The sequence below is a fragment of the Lepidochelys olivacea genome (genome assembly GCF_965140295.1).
Source record: "Lepidochelys olivacea isolate rLepOli2 genome assembly, chromosome: 6".
NCBI classification, from domain to species: domain Eukaryota; kingdom Metazoa; phylum Chordata; order Testudines; family Cheloniidae; genus Lepidochelys; species Lepidochelys olivacea.
The window spans coordinates 59,367,550-59,392,097 of NC_140416.1; the positions used below are offsets into that span (position 1 = coordinate 59,367,550).

General features: G+C 43.7%; 2 protein-coding genes across 3 annotated transcripts in view; one reads left to right on the plus strand and one right to left on the minus strand.

The window, feature by feature from the left end:
- The window catches only part of ZFYVE26 (zinc finger FYVE-type containing 26), a 70,226-nt gene extending 67,340 nt beyond the window's left edge, over nt 1-2,886 (plus strand). The window contains exon 42 of the mRNA XM_084630619.1: nt 315-2,886. Within this exon, the coding sequence (XP_084486745.1) occupies nt 315-524 (210 nt within the window). The 3' untranslated portion in view covers nt 525-2,886. The remainder of the gene's footprint in view (nt 1-314) is intronic.
- A 1,030-nt stretch (nt 2,887-3,916) lies between these two features.
- On the minus strand, nt 3,917-24,540 carry LOC311521541 (retinol dehydrogenase 12-like). Of its 2 annotated transcripts, none has more exons than XM_084629890.1 (7): nt 24,389-24,540; nt 13,394-13,512; nt 12,153-12,308; nt 10,625-10,729; nt 9,907-10,116; nt 8,870-9,059; nt 3,917-5,403 (listed from the first exon to the last, which is right to left on the minus strand). In XM_084629890.1, the coding sequence occupies exons 1-7, from the start codon at nt 24,445-24,447 to the stop codon at nt 5,301-5,303; spliced, it is 942 nt and encodes a 313-aa protein (XP_084486016.1). In that variant the 5' UTR covers nt 24,448-24,540; the 3' UTR covers nt 3,917-5,300. The 2 variants fall into 2 exon arrangements, with proteins under 2 accessions (XP_084486016.1, XP_084486015.1); XM_084629889.1 differs by lacking the exon at nt 24,389-24,540 and adding an exon at nt 16,417-16,695.
- Between the last annotated feature and the right edge of the window lie 8 nt (nt 24,541-24,548).

Genomic DNA, 24,548 nt, shown 5'->3' on the forward strand with positions numbered 1-24,548 from the left:
AGATTTTCAAGCATGAACTACACATGCAAGAATCCTGATTTTTGGTTCCATGATGATCAGCATCCAAAGAAGTTCTAAAAGCCAGTGACAGAGGCTTACATTTTAAAAAGTCTAATGCACTGGCCCTTTGTAGTACACTTCTTATAGCAGAACCTGGCCTGTGCTACATCCTATCCTCTGCATCACAATGCACACCCTCTCTAAATAGTACAGCCTACTGAACTAGATTTCCCAATGAGCCCTCACCTCTACCTGTGTGTTAGAACTCAGTCTGGGAGGCTGTGGTGAACAACCACTTTTCTTTATTGCTTCAGATCCAAGCCTACTTGATGTGCAACAAGCTGCGTTCTGCCTACCTGGTCTCCGTGAGACAAGAGAATACCAGAGCCGTGCAGCTGGTGCAGCATGTGCGGCAGTTGGCCGAGAACAGCGGGGAAGATGTTGTGCAAGCCATCTGTGTCCAGTGGCTTTCAGTGCACCAGCCCAAACAAAAAAGCAGGTTCACCCAGACCACTAGGAAATAACTACCAGGCACCAGCATCCATAAAGGGAAGACTTCATATGGCACAGAGAAGAGCAGCTCGGTGATCTCTCAGTGAGAGTGAAGTGGCAAGCAGGAGCTGCTAGAGTACCTGTAGCTAAAGGGAAGGAATACAAGTGCCAATCCTGTGTTCTGATGACCAACAATCTATATCTCAGGGTGTTTTCTGTGTGTTTTAAACCTGAACAAGCAAGACTAAGGATTATGGAGAAACGCACTTTTCTCCTCTTTCCAAGAGGCATTGCACTCTTTTTTGCCATGGGTTTGTTTTAACCCAGTAAACCTGTGTATAGTTGATGACCAAATCCCATCCCATCCCAGCTCAGTGTACGTTGAAACATAAATCTCTTTGATTTCTATTAGCCAGAGCCATTTTATAATGAATCTATCATTGCAATGGTTGAAGAGTTTTGTTTCCATTTACATAGACTTGGGACTGAACTTTTGAGGTGACTTTTTAAAGATCTATACTAATTATCACTAAGTTTTTTACACTAGCACAGTATGTGCAAATCCTTTAGTTAGTTTGAAAGGCAATGGCTGGTTGTATATGGCAGGTGTCTCTATGCTGAAATCACTGACAAGTGTTTGCCTGCTGCTTGGGCCCTTGGATGGATGGATGTAATTGGAACGGGATGCAGTACAAAGGGGAAAAGCTTGAAATGGGATAAGAATGTCTATGAGAATTGTTTTACCTCTTGCTTCCCTAGTTTAATCCACTAAGTGGATTAAACTGCTGTGATACAACTGTCATTGGATAGTCGCAAGGACTCTTATGTCCTTTTCCATAGTGTAAACAAGCTGAGCTATACACCCCTTGCACTATAGGGAAAGCACCTTCCTTTTATAAAAGGGTTAAAATGGTGAAATTTAATCACACAGCAAAGTTATAGACTGCTGAACCATGCAATGAGTGTCCTTACCAAAGCAATCTTTCCCCTTCTGACAAAGTGAAACATTTTGGACTGAATTGTTATATACTTTAAAATAGAACAACCACCACCCATTTGTTCCTGGGGTGAAAAAATGGCTCAGACTGTCTGGAATACACTGGGGACTGGCAGGCAACAGGCATCCTTTAGCTCAAGTGATGTCCCTGTATTAGTTGCTGCTGCACAGAATCTCTTTCCCCAGTTGTCTGCTGCTGACTAGAAACAGACCAAAAGCCACACTCCCCGGTCTACTTCATTTAACAGCATGTTTCTCTGGTGGAAAGTGATTCTGTTCAGGGGCATTTGGATTTGGTTACTGCTTCTCTGCAGCTGATAATCAGAGAAGAGGGAAAAGTAGGAAGGAGAAACAGGCAGCAGAGACTGGAAGAAGCAGAAATGAGTGATGGTTTAAAAAGAAGTTCCTTAACTTTGGCAGCCCACAACATGCTTGTAGTGCAATGGATGTAGACTGCTAACATTTAGAGATGGGCAACTCAATTTCCCTTTCAGTAGCTCCCAGTGTATTACAGTCAGCTGGCTTGCTTACAGCCAAATGAAATCTATAAAGATGTTTAGTTTCTGGAAGTGTCATATAACTAATTCCATTGTACAAGGTAAGCTAAGCAGGCAAATAGAGTCCTTGTGATAGACCACAGACCTCCAATGAGATGAAAAGGACGTGGTTGACCTCATTTTGAATGTTTCATGACCACTGTCCCACTGACTCAAACTTCTCTCCCTGCTGGAGATAATTAGCTCATTGGATCTGGGGTTAGAAATAGCTCCGATCTTAGAATCAGGGATGACCACACTTAGCTTCCAGAATCTCCTAACCCCAGATCTCAGAGATCCCATTAGTAAGGGTAATAAAAGCTGCTTTTATTGTCTCAGCCAGACAGAACTGGCCTTGCAGTGTGCTCCAGGGGTTAGGCTTGTCTTGTTGGGTTTGATACTTTTTATGACCTGGGTTGATACCAAATCTATAAATAAATATGGGTAGAGAGGTCTGTACTGTGTGCACGGATGCAGTAAATACCATTCTGTATACATCTGTGAGAGGAACTTGAACATTATAGAAGGAAAGAATGGTGCCTGCCAGGTAGTCCAGCCATTCTTGTGCCTGTCTTTCTGCTTGACTTCTTTGCACTTTATTTTACGCACTTTATCTAATGTTTGTTGCAATTTTGATAGTGCTTAACTTAGAATTCTAAGGATCTTTTTCTTACCAGCAGAACTAGAACTGGAATTTTGGCCCTGATCCTAAAAGACTTGTCACGAGTAGTGCAGTTAATGTTGGGCTTAAAAACCCTAAGCATAAAAATGGATTGAACACTAGTAGTAGTTGAAAGAGCCATTTGTCCGTTAACAGTTACAATCTGTTTACAATGAACAAAGGAGAATAAAGTATTATCAGCAAAGGTCACTTGCCCCAGTCCCTCTTTTGTGTATTGCTCTGTTCTTTACCTCTAGCATAGTTGGGTGGCCTCTCCCTCTTCAGCTTTTCTGTTTGGAACTGGTCTGGGTCACCATCTGTTATGGAAAACACCTAGGACAGGGGTGGGCAAACTTTTTGGCCCGAGGGCCATATCTGGGTATGGAAGGCCATGACTGCTCATGAAATTGAGGCTTGGGATATGGGAGGGGGTGAGGGCTCTGGGGTGGTGTTGGGGGTGCAGGAGGGTGCTCTGGACTGGGACCAGGGGGTTCGGAGGGGGAGGGGGGATCAGGGCTGGGGCAGGGGTCCGGGACAAGGGAGGGGGATTAGGGGTCCAGGCTCCAGGTAGTGCTTACCTCAAGTAGCTCCCAGAAGCAGTGGCAAGTCCTCCCTCAGGCTTCTGTGCGAAGGCACAGCCAGGCAGCTCTGTGCACTGCCCTGGCTGCAGGCACTGCCCTTGTAGCTCCTATTGGCTGCGGTTCCTGGCCAATGGGAGCTGCGGGGGCAGTGTGTGGAGCCCCCTGGCTGCCCCTATGCATAGGAGCCAGACTGGGGACATGCTGCTGCTTCCAGGAGCCACATGGAGCAGAGCAAGCCCCTGACCCTGCTCCCCGCCTGGAGTACCAGAGCAGGGCAAGTCCTGAACCCTGCTCCCCAGCAGGAGATTGAGGACCGAATTAAAATGTCTGGAGGGCTGGATGCGGCCCCCGGGCCATAGTTTGCCCACCCCCTGACCTAAGAAGAAGGCAGTGTAGGATTGTTCCCCAGTAGTGGAGTTCTAAGCCAGGGAACCAGTGCAGAATTGTTTTGTATGCTCTAATCTTCCTAACCTAGTTTAGCTTTAAGTATCTACATTAGGTGGAAGACTTGTTCCACAACCTAATAAATTTCACTATGAGGATATATTTCATTTTACTCCTATGCTGTATGCATGAAACTAGTGCATGCCACTGCCACCCAATTAAGAACAACTTAAGTACATGAGAAGGAAGATGTAGAGTACCAGTGTAAAACAGGAATGATTTTATTTAGTAATGTCATGGTTGGAGGTAACTCAGTGGCGACTTGCAGGGTCAAGCATTGCTGTAGAGAGAGCTGGTAGTGCTAACCTAAATCAGGAACTAGGCATCTGCTTCTAGAAAATGCTGTTCACATGTGACTACACAGAGTACAGGACTGAATGGCAGCCCTGCAAGCTGTGATACCCTGACTGCAGTGACATTTTAGCCATGGGATGCTTCCAGAAAAAAAGTCAAATGAGGTGTAAAATATGACCTCTTATAGGCAAGCAGCTCAGTTACCACACAGGGTAGGAAGAATTTGGAGCCTGCATGACTACAGCAATGACCAACTTTACTTGCCCTTTGCAACAGGTGTGTCCAATGTGTTCTAAGTGCCACATGCCACCCTTGGCTAGCCTCTCCCTAGAACTACTGGGCAGGCAAACTTAATGCCAGTGTAAACTAGGTTCTACTCTCACCTTCCTGCCCCATTGCTAATGTGGCCATTGCTGTCTCGCTAGGGATTATCCCTGCCTTTGTCTATGGCTGCAATTCCAATATCCTCCATCAGGACAGCAAACATGGCAGGGATGGATCAGACACAGCTTGAATTACTCTAAGTCAAGGGCAGGCTCTGTTACTCACTACCCTATACACCACTCACAATTCTCTGCTCACTCTCTCTACTGGCAGCTCTTCTCCCCCTTCCCCCACTCCCGTTTGGCATTCCAAAACCACCTACAAGGTACATGTGGCAGTTTATGCAGTGCCTAGCACAAAGTGGTTCTCAAGCCTGGTTGCGTCAACAAGGGCTACTGAAATACTTGATTAACAATCCTGAGGGGCCTCAGCACTTGGATCACTTAAGACTTGCTCCTTTAAGCTGGGGGTTGCTGCAGCTTTAGGATCCCCTTCCAAGCAGTGGAGCAGAGACAAGTGACTCAGTGGAGCATATATTGAAGGAAACTCTCAACCAGTCTGGTTACTACTGCTGCATAAAGACTCTTCCATAAGCATAAAGCAAAATTTCTAAATTGACTTGTACAGAAACCTAACTGACCTAAAGCCTCCACGTCTATTAGGGAACCAGGGGAAGAATGTGTTGTGGAATGGAAGCTGGGGCAGGGAAAGGATAAGCCCTGAGTCACTGCACTTTGGCCTGAGCCTCCAGTTAGGAAAGAGGGATGAGTGGGGCAATAATCTCACCTTTTCTTTTAAAACATAAGATATCTCAGAAGTTTAAGGGCAATTGTGTCTATAAAATCACTGGTAGAGCCGCTGCAAGTGCCAGGCAGGGTTCACGGTTGCTTGTGTTCCTCTACCCAAGCAAAATGCTCCTTAAGATCATCAAATCCAGGCCCATCCAGCTAGAAATCAGGGGTTTTGACAGTTCAGTCCCACTGGATGCCCAGCAGCTCGCAACTGACATTCCAAAACTTCTTTGCTAGCTCATCGTTCCGGCCCTGAGGGGAAACATAGGCTGGCCGGCAGTCACTGCAGAAGGAAAGAAGAGACTTTCATCAGGTGCCCTGGCTGTATTAGCACAAGTCCCGCTGAAACACATGGACACACTAGCTGCTGCTGCCTATCAGCTTAACTCCTTCAAGCTGGATTTAAAAAAAAAAAAAAAAGGGGGAGAGGAGAACTAGTAGCATTGCTCGTGGGGGAAGGCAGAGGGATGGTGTGGAGGCAGGAGAGGAAGCAGCTGGCAGCCAGGCCACCATACTGCTAAAGATGCAGGCTTCAGCGTAGGTAGCGCTGGGGGAAAGGAGAGCTGGTATATGAGGGACCACCACTGCAACCCTTGTAGTTCCCTGCTCGTATCTGCTTTACACAAAGGTTACAGCAATGGCCTAAATGCCATAGTTCACTGAAGCCTTTTGGAACATGACTATAAAAATAACATGCTATCAGGAAAGCATCTGAGAACCTGACCTTCCATTCTGTATGTTTATAAAGCACCTTGTACCTGTGTGGGCCACATAAATAATCAGCGTGGCTACCTCGCAGGCAGGTGATCATAAGAAAGGGGAAATGATGCTGCTCCCTCATAGAGAGGTACAGCTGTGGAACAAGCTGTAGCAGAGCTTGGAGAAAAGCTCTCCCCCCACAGATGGCAACTGCAATCAACAAATAATTAAACACAATTCTTCAGCATGGTTGTCTGAGGAGCCAGTGGCTTGAAGGCAGTTTTCCAAGCTGACAGCGGAAGGTGGAGGAGGGCTGTAACATAAAGGTGGAGGTTACTTGTACCGTGCTGGGTTCCCACTTAATGGCAGGAGTTAACTTACTACCCAATCATTCTGTTTATAAAGAGATAGTACATACAAACTGATTTCACTAAACAAGGTAGTTCCATATTTTAATACACTCTGAACTCCACTCAAGAGCAGCTTTTCCACTGACACCCACAGTCAGACATTCCTTTATTTTAAAAACCCCACCTTTGTCTTCTCCCTCAGGGTGTGGAAATGCCTTTAGTGAATAGCCACAGTCATCTTAGTGCTATTCCCCCTGCTTCTCCACCCCCTGCTCCCCTTCCATTTTATTACATCACGTTGGATATCAGATTGTGAATTCTTTGGTGCAGGGACTGTATGCTCTCAGCTATACTACTGGGTATGGTAAGTAATAAACTGAAGTTGTAGTAAGGGAAGGACAATTCACCACGTGTTCAGGATTTCCAAGCATGTTAGAACCTGCTCATGATTACTGAGCAAGATGAGTGCCTTGGAATGTAGGTAACGCTGATGGGCAGCCAAGGGGAAAATCAGGCAACAGCAGCAGCCATTGCCATTACCTGCCCCCGCTGTATGCTTGATTAAAGGAAAAGTGCAGTTTATTATTGCCCTAAGTATCTGAGACAAAAATTCACTTAATCAGACTAAAAGACAAGAACATTACAAAGCAGCATTAAAAAAAAAACAAAAAACCACATACCTAAGAGTTCCACTGACAAGGAGTGGATAGCTCTGTACTATTTGGAGCTTGCCATTTTAGCAATGAAAACAGGAAAGGCAGGCTAGGGCTATGGATCAGGGCAGGAAGATCAGAACTGCTGTCAGAGACACAGACCAGCATTTGATTTCCACAGCTCGTTTGTGGCACAGAGCTGTACCCACTAATCAAAACAAACAAGAGATGAACAAAATGTGCCTAAGAGGAGCTGTGGCAGTCTCCAGCTATATCTCTTCTCCACCTGTTTTGCTATAGGACATCAGCTTCTGCCACCGCTGCTTTATTCTTCATCACTTCCTATTTATATAAAGGCCATTTTAAAGAAGTATTAGTGATTGTCACGATTTACATTCAATTAAGTGACAGGATTTGGACACAGTTCTATTTCAGAGACAGTCCAATATAAATCTGGGTACACACACGCTCAAGCTGCTATTTACTAACCATTTCTCCACAGAGTTCATGCTTGCTTCTTTTACAAACCTGAAATCCACTTAGAGTTCTCATGCTCCAGCACACGGGACAGCTGAGATTCACAAAGGCTGCTTTTATCTACTGGGAGATAGAGGCGCTCGAGAGAGGATTAGGGGACCTATTTCTATAGCCAAGGCAGATTAAGATGGTACAAAAACTCTGTACTTGAAGATCAGACACAAAGGCGTGTCCTGGAATAATCCTATGGTTCAATCACAAGGGAGAAGATTGAGTTTCTAGTTTCAGATATGAAGGAGGGAGTTTTATCTTATGTAAAAATCAAAGGGCAATTTCCATATCGAATTCCCAAATGTGAGGTGGTCACAGTGAAATGATCAAGGCAGAAGGACAGTTTCATTCAGTGCTGCCTAAGAGTAACATGTGATGATCATTTGGTTAAGCCATCCTGAGCCGTGTTTTTGGAAGAGGTAAGAAGATGGTTATGCAGACCATATGCAATGTTCCCTCTAATTTTTGACAGGCCGTGTGTGCAAAAAATTTCTTCTGTGCAAATTGTTGTGCGCGTGGTGTTTCGCTGTGTGTGCGTGCACACGCGCACTGCTTAGAGGGAACAGTGGTCACATGATCGCTCAACTGAGATCAGTAGCAAAATGGAGCTGGACTGAATGAATGAGAAGAGCCACAGAAGCCATTTTGCAGAATGAACTGCCTTGCATGCACAGATGTGCAGGTATCTCCTTTCCTGAAGCTTCCTGCAATGTGTGCAGCTTCAAGATGTGCCATGCTTTGGAGAATCAGCCCACATATGGAGGTATTTAACTTGAGACACAGTTTTGAAAATCTTGAGCTCTGCCTGCACAGCACCGAGCACATTTGCTACTGCCTTATAATCAGAGGCCCTCCAAGCACTTTACAAACGTTACTGAACCAAGTGTCCTAACCCCACTGAGATGCAGGTATTATCATCCTTTTGCAGATGGGGGAAAACTGCAAAGAGGACCAAATTCATCCTTGGTGTGACTCAATTGAATTCAGTGATGATACAGCAGGGCTGATTTGGGTCAGAGAAGTTAAGTGACTTCCCAAGCTCTCAATACAAGTCTATGGCAGAGTAGGAATGGAACCCAGATTCTGTGGACAGCCCGTCTGCGGCACCTGGCATTGGCCACCATCAGAAGACAGGATATTCGGCTAGATAGACCTTTGGTCTGACCCAGTATGGCTGTTATGTTCATCTTGTGCTTAAAGCACGAGCCCATTCAAAGACTACAGGACTGGGTATAATGTACATCATTATATAGGTAAAGAATTCCTTAGAAATACAACTTTTATCTTGGTGTCATGATCAACCCTTTTCCAATCCGAAGTGTTCAGATTCTTGTAACGGGTACAAATTCTAAACATATATTTCTAGCACTTCTCCCTTCAGATCTGTAAGCCTCAGTACAGTCCCCTCTCAGACAAAGATTATAGCCTTACCTCGCCTACACCGCTTATCCCCACACCCCAGAGACATCTGGGTTGCATCCTTCTGCCCCACGACAGCAGATCAAGTACCTCTGCTCACCTGAAATACTGTCCAGTCACAGACTCCAGCTCCTCAGCCACTGCACAGTATACGCTGGTCTGGGCTCCTTCGCGTGGAGTCTTCAAGAAGAAAGAAAATGTCTTCCACAGCAGAGTCATTAGAATCGAGTGCCGGCCCAAACTGGAATGAACAGTGCCGGGGTGCAGCGAGTTTGCAGTGACTCCAGTGCCTACAGCAAGAGGGACAACAAGGAGCATGTATCAAATCAGACCCTGCCTACATGCTCTAGAGCCTCCTTAGAAGGAAGGCATTAACAGCCTTCCTGTTTTACCCCATTATCTAAATGTTAAAGAAACAAAAGGTCCAGATGCAGATATAGTGGGGCAAATTGAACTCCCTTACACTTGCTTGCTGGAAAGGTGGACAACATGTCACCGCAATTATGAACGCTGCACCATTTTAGTCGTTAGGCCTTTTACAAAGCAGCCTGGCAAAAACATTAAAGGCTTGCCCACTGCTTTGTAAAGCACAGACCCCTCCTGATTTACTCCAGTACTAGGACTCTAGATAAGAGACCTTATCTCTATTTTTCAGACTTTGAATCTCATGAGAGATGAGCAAACCTCAGCTGTTCCACCATAACCTTTGATTCCTATGCTGAGCACAGAAGCATTCAAAGCCTTTTCAGTAGCAGTCCATGGTTCACAATTGCTGCTTTGTCCATGGGGATACAGCTCCTTTGTTTGCAGATTTGCTTTTGGACAAGTGTTGAAAATGATGAAACCTATTCCTCTGAGTACGGCCAGCTCACTCCCTCGCCCTGAGGGTAGGGGCACAGCCACTGCCTTAGGCCAACCGCTGGTCCCTCTGGATTGACTGCATCTGCTCCCACCCACCCTGAACACCTGCCAGGGACCCACATAAAGTTTCTTCCTTACCCCACCTTGAATATCTTCTGCACAGGATCTAAGTACAGCTACTTTCTAGCGCCATTTTGAATGCCACCCTCCAGAACCCAAAGGATCTGAGTAAGCCACATCTGGTATACAATCATATATTTATCATATCAGACTCACCTTGAAGGCGTCTAGCCAGCTCCCGGGTGAAGAGTACATTGGCCAATTTACTGTGACAATATGCAAGGCCCCAGTTGTAGCACTTCTCACCCTGGAGGTCATGGAAGCGGATCCTGCCTCCATGATGAGCCAGTGAGGACACATTCACTATGCGGGCCGGGGCCGACTGCTTCAGGCACTCCAGCAGCAGGAAGGTCAAGAGGAAGTGACCTAGGGAGAGATGGGATTTGTTTTACTTTGCCTTTCTGTTGTGCCTTCCATCTTAGGATCTCAAAGCACTTCAGGCCAAGTACTGAGACAGCTCACAATTAGCCCCATTTCACAGATGGGAGATGTAAGACACAGGCAGGTCAGGGCCCAAAATTTTTCAAGTGGCCTCTACTTGTGGGTGCTCAAACAGCTGGAACTGGTGAAAGGTTGCAGGAGATGGTAGTCCCATTTGCCAGCTCTGTATCCTCAGAATAGGCACTCTGTGGGCAGTGAAAGGGCAAGCTTCCCCAGTACTGTTCCTCCCCAAGAAATTTAGGACCCTTCCAAAACAGCTTAGGTCTCTACTGAGGCTTAAAGTACTCTGAACTTCAGTTATTTCCCTGCATTCTTTGGGGCAGGAGAGGAGGAGTCCTGGATGCAAAGTCTCAGCCTGGGATTTTTTGCCACCAATATTTATTAAAAAGGCACAGCCGGCTCTGCCTGCCACCTCCAACTCTCAGATGCTTACCAAGGTGATTGACTCCCAGATGTATCTCAAAGCCATCAGCCGTCTTTGAGTAAGGGCACAGCATCACACCTGCATTGTTAATGAGGATATGTAGCTCCTTCTCCTCTGCAAGGAACAGATGGGATGACACATTAAACAGGGATCCCCTGACAACCGCCCAGCACCAGTATGGCATAGATCAGCCAGAGAACTTGAGCTGACTGAGCTGCGGTTGTCCCTCCCCTCCAAAAATATAAAAAAAGATACCTCCCCAGTCTAGTACTCCAGCCTTTGGTGATTCCCCATCATGCAAACAAACCAAACAGCATCTTTTCAAGCAGGGGAGTGTCTGACAAAGTCCACTCGCAACAGTGTGCCCTCCCTCCTGGTTTAATATTGCTGGCAGTGTTGTGGGGTAGAACTGGTCCAGCCCATATGTGCAGGACAGACTATTACCACTTTGCAGCCTTGCTTCGGGGCAGCATAAACCTATGTCATCACAGGGAACAACTCCAGTTAAAGTAATTGGGACTCATATAGTAAGTAAGAATAAATATATCAGAGGGATAAATACCAGAGAGGGAGAGGAGTTATTTAAGTGCCAATGTGGACACAAGAACAAATGGATACAAACTGGCCATCAACATGTTTAGGCTTGAAATTAGAAAAAGGTTTCTAACCACCAGAGGCATGAAGTTCTGGAACAGCCTTCTAAGGGGAGTAGTGGGGGCAAAAACCTAACCGGCTTCAAGGCTAAGCTTGGTAAATTTATGGAGGGGATGATATGAAGAGACTGTCTACAATGGCATTTAGCTAATCTGCGACTGCTAACAGCAAATATCTCCAATGGCTGGTAACATGGCACTAGATGGGAAGGTCTCTGAATTACTACAGAGAATTCTTTCCTGGGTTTCTGGTTGGTGGGTCTTGCCCACATGCCCAGGGTCTAACTGATCACCATATTTGGGGTTGGGAAGGAATTTTTCCCTCGGTCAGATTGGCAGATTGGTTTCTCACCTTCCTTTGCAACATGGAGCACAGGTCACTTGCAGGTTTAAACTAGTGGAAATGGTGGATTCTCTGTAACTTGAAGACTTTAAATCATGATTTGAGGACTTCAGTAACTCAGCCAGAGGTTGGGGTCTATTACAGGAGTGGGTGGGTGAGGTTCTGTGGCCTGCAATGTGCAGAAGGTCAGACCAGATGATCATGATGGTCCCTTCTGACCTTAAAGTCTATGAGTCTATAAGAAAGGGGCATTTTCACAGTCACTTTAATAATAATACTGAGGACTTATATAGGACCTTCATATTCAGCTCTCAAAGTATTTTACCAAGTTGGTTAAGCCATGACTTGCCCAAAGTTCCACAGCAAGTCAATAACAAAACTTGGAATAGAACCCAGTTGTTGCAACTCCCAAGTCGATCTGTCTGCTACACCACATTTGCTCTTCAGAACTAAAGAGCAGAGAGCTGCCCTTTTGATCAGAGCTGGTGTTAACCAAATACCATCCCCTAACAGTAAGTGTGACAGTATCTAGGGGCCATACCTGCTAGGAAGTTCTCAGCAAACTCTCGGATAGACTTGGTATCTGCCAGATCCAGCTTCTTCACAATTACTTGTTGGTTCCCTGTCTCTGCTCGGATCTCACAGGCTGCTGCTTCCCCCTTTGCCATGTCTCTGCAGGCAATGATCACCCTGGCACCTGCAATGGGGAAAGGACAGCAGAAATACAGGCTATGAGCAGTGGGGGCAGGGTGGGGAGCCGGGACAGAAAGGCAGGTGGGCTACCCAAAGGTTTACAGATAAATTTGTGAGCAATAAGTGGGTAAGTCAGGGGATTAGTTGTCAAACAGCCTTTCTACCTCTGAGTTACCAGCTTAAATCCAGCCCAGCTAGGTAGCGACCAAAGGGTGCTACCTTCTCAAGACTGTTCTTTGGTTGGTGTGAAACAAGCCTGAAGGATCTCTGTCCAACTCCTTTTGGGCAAGGTGTCCACTGCACAAAACCAGCAATATTGGTCCTACCAGACTCCCACATTGGTAGTCTCACCATAGTGGCCAAGGTTTGAATGGACTCCTTCACCTAGGTGGCCTTGGCTAGGGCACGGTTTCTAAAATGATTAAGAATGTAATTTAGCCCCCTCCATAGTAGTTGCCCAAATAGCTTTAAACCTAGTTAGCCTCAGCCATGCTGTAACAAAGACACACACCAATGAAACTAAGTTGGTTCCCAGCCTCACACAGATGGAGGGGGTCTCATGCTAACTTCCATGGACTAAGTTCTGAAAGTGTGTCTGGGAGTCCACCAAAGTGCAGTACTGAAGCTATAAGGGTCACCTACAGTAAAATTATTATCGAGTCAGGAGACCTGCTTCCAGCATTGCTAAAAGTTTAAGTGTCGTCGGGATGTATAACCATGTTATAGACACAAAGAATCCTGCATCTTGGTAGGGGATTAGAAAAGATGACCCATGCAGTCTCTTTTAACCCTATGATTCTATATTAAAGCTCTGGGCTCCCCAAGGGTCTAATCTAGTTCCTAGGACATGGTTGATTCTATCTTCATTATAACTTTTAGCTGTGTTTTACTGGGTCAGAGGACAACCATATGTAACCAGGTCAGAGGACAACCATATGTAACCAGGTCTCCAAACTCCATCATAGTTGTAGTATAGATGGGGCTGTCAAAATAATCCCCTCCTAGCTCCAGAGAAGAAAACAATGACTTCCGGTGAAGATATAAATTACAGAGGGACTTTCGGAGGTGGAAGAGGGACAGGTGACTTGCCTCTTTGTGCGAGATCTCTGGCTGTCTCCTTTCCAATGCCTGTGTTTGCTCCCGTGATTACCACCACCTTCCCATTCAGCTTAGCTGTTGACTTACACACCCCTCCTGCTATGTACCTCCTAGAAGAGAGGACAAGAAGAGGAGCTACTAGGGATTTACAAGAACAGTTTTCTGGTTATCAGGCTCAGTCCTGGGGACTGGCATTTAGTGTTCTGTTGTCCTGCTTGCTGGCTTTGAGCCAGCCACTTAGTTACTGGGTTCAGAACAATTGGAAAGACATGGGGACATTTACATAAACTGCCAGTTCCACGTTCCTGTTTTCTTATACTCCCTCCATGGGGCCAGCTACTGCTCACTCTTCTTAGAGGTCATTACAGCCACTGATGCAGGTTCCCATTCATCTTCCAAACTTCTGCACCCCGAAGTAGACAATATTCCAAGCTGCCCACTCTGCTATAAATATATCGGTATGTAATGCACTTGAGTCCTGGGGGTCTTGAGTCCTGGTTTCCAGTGGCTGCAGCCCAACAGGGACATAAGCCCTGGTACTCTGCCACCTAGCCGAGAGCTTCCTTTATTTAGTTCAGGGGATAGATCTGAAGTTTTCCATGTCATGCTGCATGCACTAGAGCTGGGGACCACAATGTCTGCATATATGCAGCTGAGGGTTTGTTATGAGCACCACGTAACAGGGGGCTGTGGTACACAGCCCCAGAGCAGAGAGGCCTATACACAGCCTAGAGGCAGGAGTAAACGAGAGGCAGCAGGATTAAGGGAGTTGACGGGGGAGCTGCCGCGGTCGACTCGCCGCCATGAGGATGGCCAGGTAAGTCGAACTAAGATACTTCAACTTAAGTTGCGTATCTTAGTTCGAACCTCCCACACACACACACACACACACACACACTGTAGCCCAGACCTGTATTTCTCTATTGGGTGTTGTAAATTCTTCACTGATGTGTAATAGCTTGGCAGTTTGCACATAAGTGGGATGAGAGTTACCCTATTGGCTGCTATCAGTTCTCTCACAGATCGTCCAATGATCTTCCTCTTACCAAGACCATCTGAACTAATCTAGGTTTCAGAGTAACAGCCGTGTTAGTCTGTATTCGCAAAAAGAAAAGGAGTACTTGTGGCACCTTAGAGACTAACCAATTTATTTGAGCATAAGCTTTCGTGAGCTACAGCTCACTTCATCGGATGCATACTATGGAAAGTGTAGAAGATCTTATTATATACACACAAAGCATGAAAAAATACCTCCTCCCACCCCACTCTCCTGCTGGAAATAGCTTATCCAAAGCGACCACTCTCCTTACATTGTGTATGATAATCAAGGTGGGCCATTTCCAGCACAAATCCAGAGTTTAACAAGAACATCTGGGGGGGGGGGGAGGGTAGGAATAGGCTACCTTCCATAATGACTAAGCCACTTCCAGTCTCTAGTCAAGCCTAAGTTAATTGTATCCAATGTAGCCTATTTCCCCTTGTTTTTTCCTACCCCCCCAGATGTTCTTGTTAAATCCTGGATTTGTGCTGGAAATGGCCCACCTTGATTATCATACACAATGTAAGGAGAGTGGTCGCTTTGGATAAGCTATTACCAGCAGGAGAGTGAGTTTGTGTGTTGGGGGTGGGGGTTAAGAAGGCCCACCTTGATTACATACACATTTTAAGGAGAGTGATCACTTTAGATAAGCTATTACCAGCAGGAGAGTGGGGTAGGAGGAGGTATTTTTTCATGCTTTGTGTGTATATAATATGTTCTTCTACACTTTCCACAGTATGCATCCGATGAAGTGAGCTGTAGCTCACGAAAGCTTATGCTCAAATAAATTGGTTAGTCTCTAAGGTGCCACAAGTACTCCTTTTCTTTTTGTGAACTAATCTAATCCATTCTCATTAAAGGAATTTAAAAGAGCCTGAGTTGATTTGCATGACCAAGAACTGGGTCAGATGTCCCAGCTGTAACTCCAACCAAGACAGCGTGGTTACAGCAAGGGAAAATTTGGCCTTCTTCCTTCACATTTTTATGGATTGACAATTATCTTCTTAATTCTTTGAAACTTCATATTTCCCAAAGTAAGTTGCCACCTTACATCAACTTTAAAGAGCTCAGAGATAACAAAAAGGCAATTATAGAAAGTTTACAAAGCATTTAAAGTGGCTACCTTGGGGTCAGGTTAGGTGCGAAATATGGTCATTTTATTGCTAACAGTACAAAAGGTTATTTTAACCTGAGAATTGGTTCAGAGAATCATAGAAATTAGAGCTAGAAATACCCAGCAGGTCTCAATCCAGCCCAAGATCAGGAGTGAGTACAACATTGCTCCCTACTATTTCCTAGATACAGGGTTCAAGGTTAGTCTAACTAACATTTTAACTTGATGAAGTCAAAAAAGAATCCCCCGTCCAAACCCTTTCCAAAAGCAAGCAATCTATTAAAATGTATTGGAAGGAAAACAACTTTCTTCTTTTACTTAATACTCTACCCTAAGCATTTATTGTCATACTATTTTTATGCAGCACTTTTATGCCTTTCAAGTGCTGCACAGACATTAATATAGTAAACCTCATAACATCTTGGTAAATTATCTATAAGCTCCATTTTACAGATGGGGAAACTGAGGCACAGAGAGGCTTGCCCAAGATCGCAAAGCGAATGGACAGCAAAGGCAGGGTTCAAACCAAACATAGCCTGGCTGCCAGTTCCCTGCTTTAATTGCTTGTTAAGTCTGCTTCATTTATAAAGAGGAATGGAGAGGTTTTAAGACTCACAGATAACATGATAACGTAAACCCAGGTCTCAGAATCCTGGAAACTCTTCCTTTGAGATTTGATGTTCACATTTATTATCTAGCATATTACCCGATCTTTCTCTAAGTGCAATAATTAATAAACTGATCTGCCTTCTCTACCAAGAATGCACTTGCTGGATCCCCATTTAGCAGAAGTAAAAAGGTGCATGCTTTTTAAAGGGTAAAAGGGTTTACACAGTAGCTAATCAATCATCTAATACAGACCTGATGTAGGGAGCTGCCATGAACAGGAGAAGGGGAACACAGATGAATACTCCCAGCACGGTCACCAAGCAGTTTAGCATTGCTGCTGTCTGTTGTTTGCCCTCCCTTTCAGTGACTCTTGTCTCTCATGAGAGATGAGGGAGGGCCAGTGAAATACACCGGCTAGGGAGCATTGCATGCAGGGAGTTGTAGTCCTACCCATCAGCTTTGTGTGCAGAAAGGCAGAGCACACCGTGCTGGGAGTTGTAGTCCAACAACCCAGTCTGGGCAATGTGCAGTACTGGTGGAAAAAAACAAAGGGTCATACCCAGTGATTTCTCTGCAGGGAAAGATATACCTTCTCCCCCAAAATAAAACAAAACTGCAAGCAAGTCAGTTCCTTAGATCTAAAGGATCAATAACTTCCTAGCCACTGAGTTCATTTGTTCTCTACTCTATAACTTTCTGAGGTTTGCTTTATCATTTGCTAAATGTCAGCAGCACTTCTGGTCTGATAGATAAAGTGCTCTTAAGAGTCCAGAGAACCTGGGCTCTATTCTGGACTCTAGTGTTGCCTTACTAAGTGACCTTAGGCAAGTCATTTCACTTTCTCTCTGCATCAAACCTGTAAAACAGGGCTAACAGTACCCACCTTGATAAAGCATTCTGAGGTCTAAGCATCAAAGTGCTCTGTCAAGGTTCCTTCCCCACTCTGAACTCTAGGGTACAGATGTGGGGACCTGCATGAAAAACCTCCTAAGCTTATCTTTACCAGCTTAGGTCAAAACTTCCCTAACGTACAAAATATTCCACCCTTTGTCCTTGGATTGGTCGCTACCACCACCAAACTAATACTGGTTACTGGGGAAGAACTGTTTGGACACGTCTTTCCCCCCAAAATACTTCCCAAAACCTTGCACCCCCCTTTCTGGACAAGGTTTGGTAAAAAGCCTCACCAATTTGCCTAGGTGACTACAGACCCAGACCCTTGGATCTTAAGAACAATGAACAATCCTCCCAACATTTGCATCCCCCCTTTCCTGGGAAATGTTGGATAAAAAGCCTCACCAATTTGCATAGGTGACCACAGATCCAAACCCTTGGACCTGAGAACAATGAAAAAGCATTCAGTTTTCTTACAAGAAGACTTTTAATAAAAATAGAAGTAAATATAAATAAAGAAATCCCCCCTGTAAAATCAGGATGGTAGATACCTTACAGGATAATTAGATTCAAAACATAGAGAACCCCTCTAGGCAAAACTTTAAGTTACAAAAAAGATACACAGACAGAAATAGTTATTCTATTCAGCACAATTCTTTTCTCAGTCATTTCAAGAAATCATAATCTAATGCATACCTACCTAGATTACTTACTAAAAGTTCTAAGACCCCACTCCTAGGCTATCCCCAGCAAAGCAGCATATATACAGACAGACCAGACCCTTTGTTTCTCTCCCTCCTCCCAGCTTTTGAAAGTATCTTGTCTCCTCATTGGTCATTTTGGTCAGGTGCCAGTGAGGTTACCTTTAGCTTCTTAACCCTTTACAGGTGAGAGGATTTTTTTCTCTGGCCAGGAGGGATTTTAAAGGGGTTTTCCCTTCCATTTATATTTATGACATGCTCTCAATGCAATATTTGAAGATATTTAAATTAACTGGCTAGTGTGTATATGCACTCGGAAGTGATAAAATGTGTCACAGACTCTATATTGCTAACAACTCAGAGAATCCTGGGGTCCTTTTGCTCAAGTGATGGAGGTCTGGGCCTTTTGTAGCAGCAGGACTGGGGTTCTAGCCATGCTGTTATCATGAAGTTCCAAGTGACATGCTGTGCAGGATAGTGACAACCAGGCCACCCTGGTCAGCCACAGATTTGTTATGATGTAGCTCTACTTCATTTCACGGCTTCCAGATGAGTCTTTTTCAAAACGTTGCACATCTCAAACACAGGTTCAACATCCACATTTCACTCACTGAACAGCCAGCAAAGCAGGAAGTAGTTCTGATCGCTCTAAGATGAATTACGTTATATTGGCATCTACTACATCTAGTGGCCAAACTAGAAATTCCCAGATGAATATTTGTGTTTAGTCTCTTTTTGGTGTTTGTACTACCCTGTTTGGTGAACTATCATCTTAAAACACAAATAAAGCTGAGGGATCTGTGCCACCAGGAACAGTGCTCTTCTCTCAGCCAGGATGTTCAGAAAGAAACACACAATTCAGAAAACAGCAGTTCTGCAGGTTTAATTATGCAGAAGGAACTACCTGAGCAGAAAGCTCAGGCTGGAAGACTCATCTCTTCCAGGACTGTTTGGAGCATGATCCCATTCAAACATCATGCTAATGATGTCAGTAAATTACCTTTCTTCAACCCCACTTCTAGGTTTCTGTTATTAGCTCTCAAAAAATGTAGATGATTTTGCGCGTGTGTGGAGAGAGAGCTAGGAGAAAGTATGGCATTTCCGAATGAATGATCAAGACAATTAAACTGATGGTCATGCTGCCTCCTCCAATGGGCCCTTTACCAATGAAGAAGAGAACTTAATGAATTTAGAATCTGGGGCAATGGGTCTGCTTTGCTTCCCTGACAGCTCTGGATTTTTCACATTTTCTAAAGATTTAGGTGCAGGCACTGGTTACAAAAAAAGAAGCTATCAAAATCCAGTTTCTTTAATTCACCAGAACTTTACTGATCAGTGTTTTCATATATAGATGGCCAAAGCTGGCAGCTCTCAGTGGACCTATAGCAAACACACATCTGTAGTTTCCGATACAGAGGTCATTTTGAAAATAACTTGTTTTGTTTGCAAGCATCCTTTAAAATTAAAAGTTTTCTAGTGCTTATGTCACATACGTATATTTATGATGGCTGGTACCAACCACTATAATTAAAGTTGAAAAAGTTTCATTTATAACTTCCTAATTTCACACTCATAACTTTCTGAAACATTCAACTTTAGTTTTCCATATTCAGTCTATGCCCAGCAGTGAATTTTTCTGGAAAGGGCAAACAAATATCTTTCAGACATTTTTGAATTATGAGACTGTGAAAAAACACACTTCCAATTATAAAATAATTCTAATAATTATTTTTAAACATAGATAAAACCAAACCAGCAAGAATTGAAAATTGGCATGAACACAGTCCTCACCAAGAAATAGTGGTGCTTTTGGTTGGCTTGGTTATGATTTACCAAAGTTCTAACTATTTGAAAATTGCACAGTGACCATGGACAATAGAAAATTTCCCTATGAATCCAGTTAGATATTTAACAATAGTTACATTGTATAGTAGGCACTCCTACTTAATTATGCAGGCATTTAAGTATTTGTGACAGTTTGGGGAATCTGCCTATGTAAATTTATGAATTCCATTTGAGCGAGAAAGAGATTTCATACAATATGACCTTTTATATGGATTAAATCTTCCATTTTATGGCATGAACCTGACAATGCCAACTCTGAAAGAAAGGGCCATTAATAGCCATCAATAATTGAATAACCTTATTTTAGCAGATAGGGTGGATTGATTTAAACTGAAGGGATTTAAATCTCCAATTTTAATCATGACTTAAATCAGTAAGCAGGAAACCTTGATTTGTACTTATTAGTTATTTTCTTTAAGATTGATTCTCATTAGTTGGTAACCATTAAAATATGTTTCAGAGTAACAGCCGTGTTAGTCTGTATTCACAAAAACAAAAAGGAGTACTTGTGGCACCTTAGAGACTAACCAATTTATTTGAGCATGAGCTTTCGTGAGCTACAGCTCACTTCATCGGATGCATACCGTGAGAAAACCTGGATTTGTGCTGGAAATGGCCCACCTTGATTATCATGCACATTGTAGGGAGAGTGGTCACTTTGGATAAGCTATTACCAGCAGGAGAGTGAGTTTGTGTGTGTGGTTTTTGGAGGGGGGTGAGGGAACCTGGATTTGTGCAGGAAATGGCCCACCTTGATTATCATACACATTGTGAAGAGAGTGGTCACTTTGGATGGGCTATTACCAGCAGGAGAGTGAGTTTGTGTGTGTGGGGGGGGGGGGCGGAGGGTGAGAAAACCTGGATTTGTGCTGGAAATGGCCCAACTTGATGATCACTTTAGATAAGCTATTACCAGCAGGACAGTGGGGTGGGAGGAGGTATTGTTTCATGGTCTCTGTGTGTATATAATGTCTTCTGCAGTTTCCATGGTATGCATCCGATGAAGTGAGCTGTAGCTCACGAAAGCTCATGCTCAAATAAATTGGTTAGTCTCTAAGGTGCCACAAGTACTCCTTTTCATTAAAACATGTTGATTTGCAACTAAATATAGACCTTACATTAAATTTGTGATTCTTTTTGCTAACTAGGAGATACCCCATATCTATACACGTTTATTTAAGCAATTATATAGCTTAATTTACATTTATTCAGATTCTTAATGTTTACATTTGTATTATGTTACAAAATGGTGACTGATAAATTTCTTATTTATTAGTGGATTAAATTTTACTTGTAATTTGTGTCAAGCTCTCTTTGGAAGGAAATTTCAACTGAATTAAAAATGTACAAAATGAGCATTTTTAAAAAAAAAATATGCTGATACAGAAGAAAAGAACTTTATCAAAAAGTTTATCAAAAGATGTTTCCCATTTAAAGCAAACTGATTTATTAAACAAAGGAAGTATTATCTATAATTAGTGAACTGAAGTGATTATTTCTGGTGAATATCCAAGGTTTTAGAAGATCTCATCTTCTCAAACCTAGATTTTATTCATATATTGGAAGAGAAAAACAATCATTCCTGCTTTTTTAACTTCCAATTGGGTTCTTAATTTCGAATGAACCAGTCATTGAACTGAACTAGTTTAATAAACTGAAATGAAGAAAATATTCTCTCTGCACCTGTGGAAGAGGCTATTGCTTTCAAAAGATGGTTTGGCACTTCAAGAAACTGTGATTCCAGGTCCTTAGCCATTGACTTCCACTATTTTAGGGGTTTGACTTTCTTTAAATCTTGGCAGCAAACATATACTGCTTGAATGTTATTTTTGTATATAATTTAAATTATTTTAATAAATTATAAGAAGTTTAGGCCTTAACATAGGTTATCAATTTCAAATAAATAGGCTTATTTTTAAAAAAATAATATACTTGTATTTAATTTAAATGTTTTAAAAATCTAATTTTAAAAAGTCTGATTTTTTAATTTTTTTTTTAAAAATCCATTTTTATCCACCCCTGCTGGCAGAACAATGGAGACTGTCAGCAGAGCTATGAACTGTTAATGATCCTCAGTAGCCAGCAGCAGACAGAGGAATAGAGAATGGAAAAACCCCAGGGCAAGGACAGGAAGAGACAAGGTATTAGAAACTGCTTTTAAAAGGAGACAAGCTCCTTAGCAAGATAGACCATCACCAGGAAGAGAAAACTGAGTAGGAATGAGGTGCAGGACAGCCCTGGAACCCATAAAAACACTGACCACAAACCAGGAGTGAAGACTGGAGGGAAGGGTTTGCATTCAGATGCTTGTTATTTTTCCATAGATCTGTAAAGCTGTTGTGCTCTCCTGAGTAAAATGCGTATGGTTATGAAGTGCCTTTGCAAAGTCAGCATGATCCTTCATTTAATTGTCATGTTGTCCCCAAAGCATTAAACTGTAACCCAGAGCGCTTGCGCAAGAGGAGCGCTGGTGAAAGGTGTGCTTAAGCTACTGGGGAAACTTCGGGCGGTCCACACTCTGCCTTCGAAGCTAGAGCAGCTGTTAACAGGGCTCTATATCCCAAGAGAGGATACCAGCATTGGAGTCTGTACCCTGAGAGTTTTCAGAGTAACAGCCGTGTTAGTCTGTATTCGCAAAAAGAAAAGGAGTACTTGTGGCACCTTAGAGACTAACCAATTTATTTGAGCATGAGCTTTCGTGAGCTACAGCTCACTTCATCGGATGCAGTGAGCTGTAGCTCATGAAAGCTCATGCTCAAATAAATTGGTTAGTCTCTAAGGTGCCACAAGTACTTCTTTTCTTTTTACCCTGAGAGTGTGTCTGAAGACCAGACATAGAGACAGTCTCTGAATGCTACTCAGACCCAGCAGGGTTGGAAGCACCCAAGATCCAACAGTTGCAACCAATACAGCAGGTGATCTTCCATAAGGAAGAGCTCAGCCAGGGCTCTAACACTTCACTTCTTGTTTCAAGGAATTTAACAATTCTACTGGCAAGACAAAAATGGAGCCAATTTTGTATTCTAAAATCCGAATGGGGGGGGAGGGGGAAGGAGGGCATCCTTTGATACCTTTGAAGTTCCTGAAAGAACTTTGCTTCCTAAGATGAGAGTTGCAGCACAGTTGATGAGAGCAGGAAATCATTTGATGGCCTACATGAGATGAATGACAGGGTCTCAGGCTAGTTCCCTGTGGTCAGGTGTACACATCACAAAAACAACCACCACAACTACCACCACTTGGACCCCTATATGCATCCAACAAAATGGGAATTCACCCACGAAAGCTCATGCTCCAATACGTCTGTTGGTCTATAAGGTGCCATAGGACTCTTTGCCTCTTGGACCCCCTTTAAGCAAAGGGTAAGGAAGAACTTACTGAACGGGGCATAGAGACTATTAACCCTAAAGGGAGTCCTCCAGGTCACAGTTGAAGTACAGTGTTAAGCACTAAAGTGGCCACGGATAATTAGAGTTTTACCTCCTCCCATTTGGAGAGTATGGAGTTTACTCACTTCTCATTTAAGAAATAAAGATTTTAGTTACTCCCATTTTCCTGTGACAAGCAAATTGTGGCTGTACAACCACAACAACTGCTGTGTGAGTCATCTATTGGCTGGTTACATCCAGCACCAGACAAGTGGCCTGTAAAATCTGCAATAAGCATCTAATGCTACTCCATGTATGGATTGACTGAATACATGTATTAATTATTATTATACATACAAATTAACTGTTCTTTTTCTGATATGATTATGATTTGAAAATTAAGGTTGGGAAGCAAGAGTTTACCCACTCCTTTTTTTACCACTACTGTTAAACCATGTGAGAAAGTTTATATTGACTCTTTCTGTAATGTATCTCCTTGGACAGGAGACTTCAGTTTCAAGATCTGCCAAGCCAGAACCTGAATTAGGTTCATATACATGCAAAGCTACTGCATTGGATGACACAGCATAACAAACTCAACATACTAGGTTTCTCTGTGATTGCTGGTATGTGCACACCCTTGCTATATTTTTCAGGGGAGCAAACCACCTCAAACCTTGCTCTTGAATGTGCTTGCAGGGCAGGACTCTTGCACATTTTCCATTCCTTGCCTGCACAAAGCAATGGGGTGAAACAGGTATAGACTGTGCGTGGTCACAGCAATTGTTGAACAAATTTTGTTGCTTCAGAACTGAACTTTACCAGCGGTGATAAAGGCCCACCCACCACATTGTTATTCATAGGCAAACAAGGAGCAAGCACAATACTGTCAAACACAACTACTCTAGAATTCTCATTACACAAATGATCCCAACACTCTACCAGGGCCGTGGACACCCCATCATTCTGAGGGCCAAGTAATAGCTTGTAAACCATCAAAGGGTATTTTAAATACAATTTTTCCCAACATTCACTTTTGATCTGAGTCCAAATCTGGCAAGTTTTGGCCCCACAGGTAACTGAGGCCACATGGCTCCCAGCTGCCTGTACCCAGCAGGAATGGGAGGGGCCCACCCTGTCCCAGAATAGAGAACTACAGGGCAGTGGCTGTTCCCCTTGTGACAGACAATCCTACCGTTACCAACCCTCCAGGATCGGGCTGGAGTCTCCAGGAATTAACAATTAATCTCTAATTAAAGATTGTCAAGTCATTAAATCTCCAGGAATAGTCCCACCAAAATTGGGGGGAGGACGCAGAAACCCCCAGGGATGAACGGCAGCTGGGAGAGAGATGAGAGAAGGCTCCACCCGCAGCATTGTCGGGTCTGGTTGTTCACAGCCTTGGGACCTACCCACCTGAAAGTCCCGTGACTCCCGCGTGACCCTCCCCACAGCAGGACTACCCTTCCCAACATGCAGCGCGCGGCACGGAGTTTCGGGGCCTCCTTCTTGAGGCGGCAGGGATAGTGCCTGATCCGCAGAACCGCGCTAGTCCTATTCGGGAATGGAGACTCAG

Coding starts and splice junctions, on each gene's coding strand:
- LOC311521541 (XM_084629889.1), bottom strand. CDS start 16,496: ATGCTAAACTGCTTGGTGACCGTGCTGGGAGTATTCATCTGTGTTCCC. Junction 13,513..16,416: donor ATGGCAGCTCCCTACATCAG/GTCTGTATTAGA, acceptor CCTCTCTTCTAG/GAGGTACATAGCAGGAGGGG. Junction 10,730..12,152: donor TGCTGAGAACTTCCTAGCAG/GTATGGCCCCTA, acceptor TGTTCCTTGCAG/AGGAGAAGGAGCTACATATC.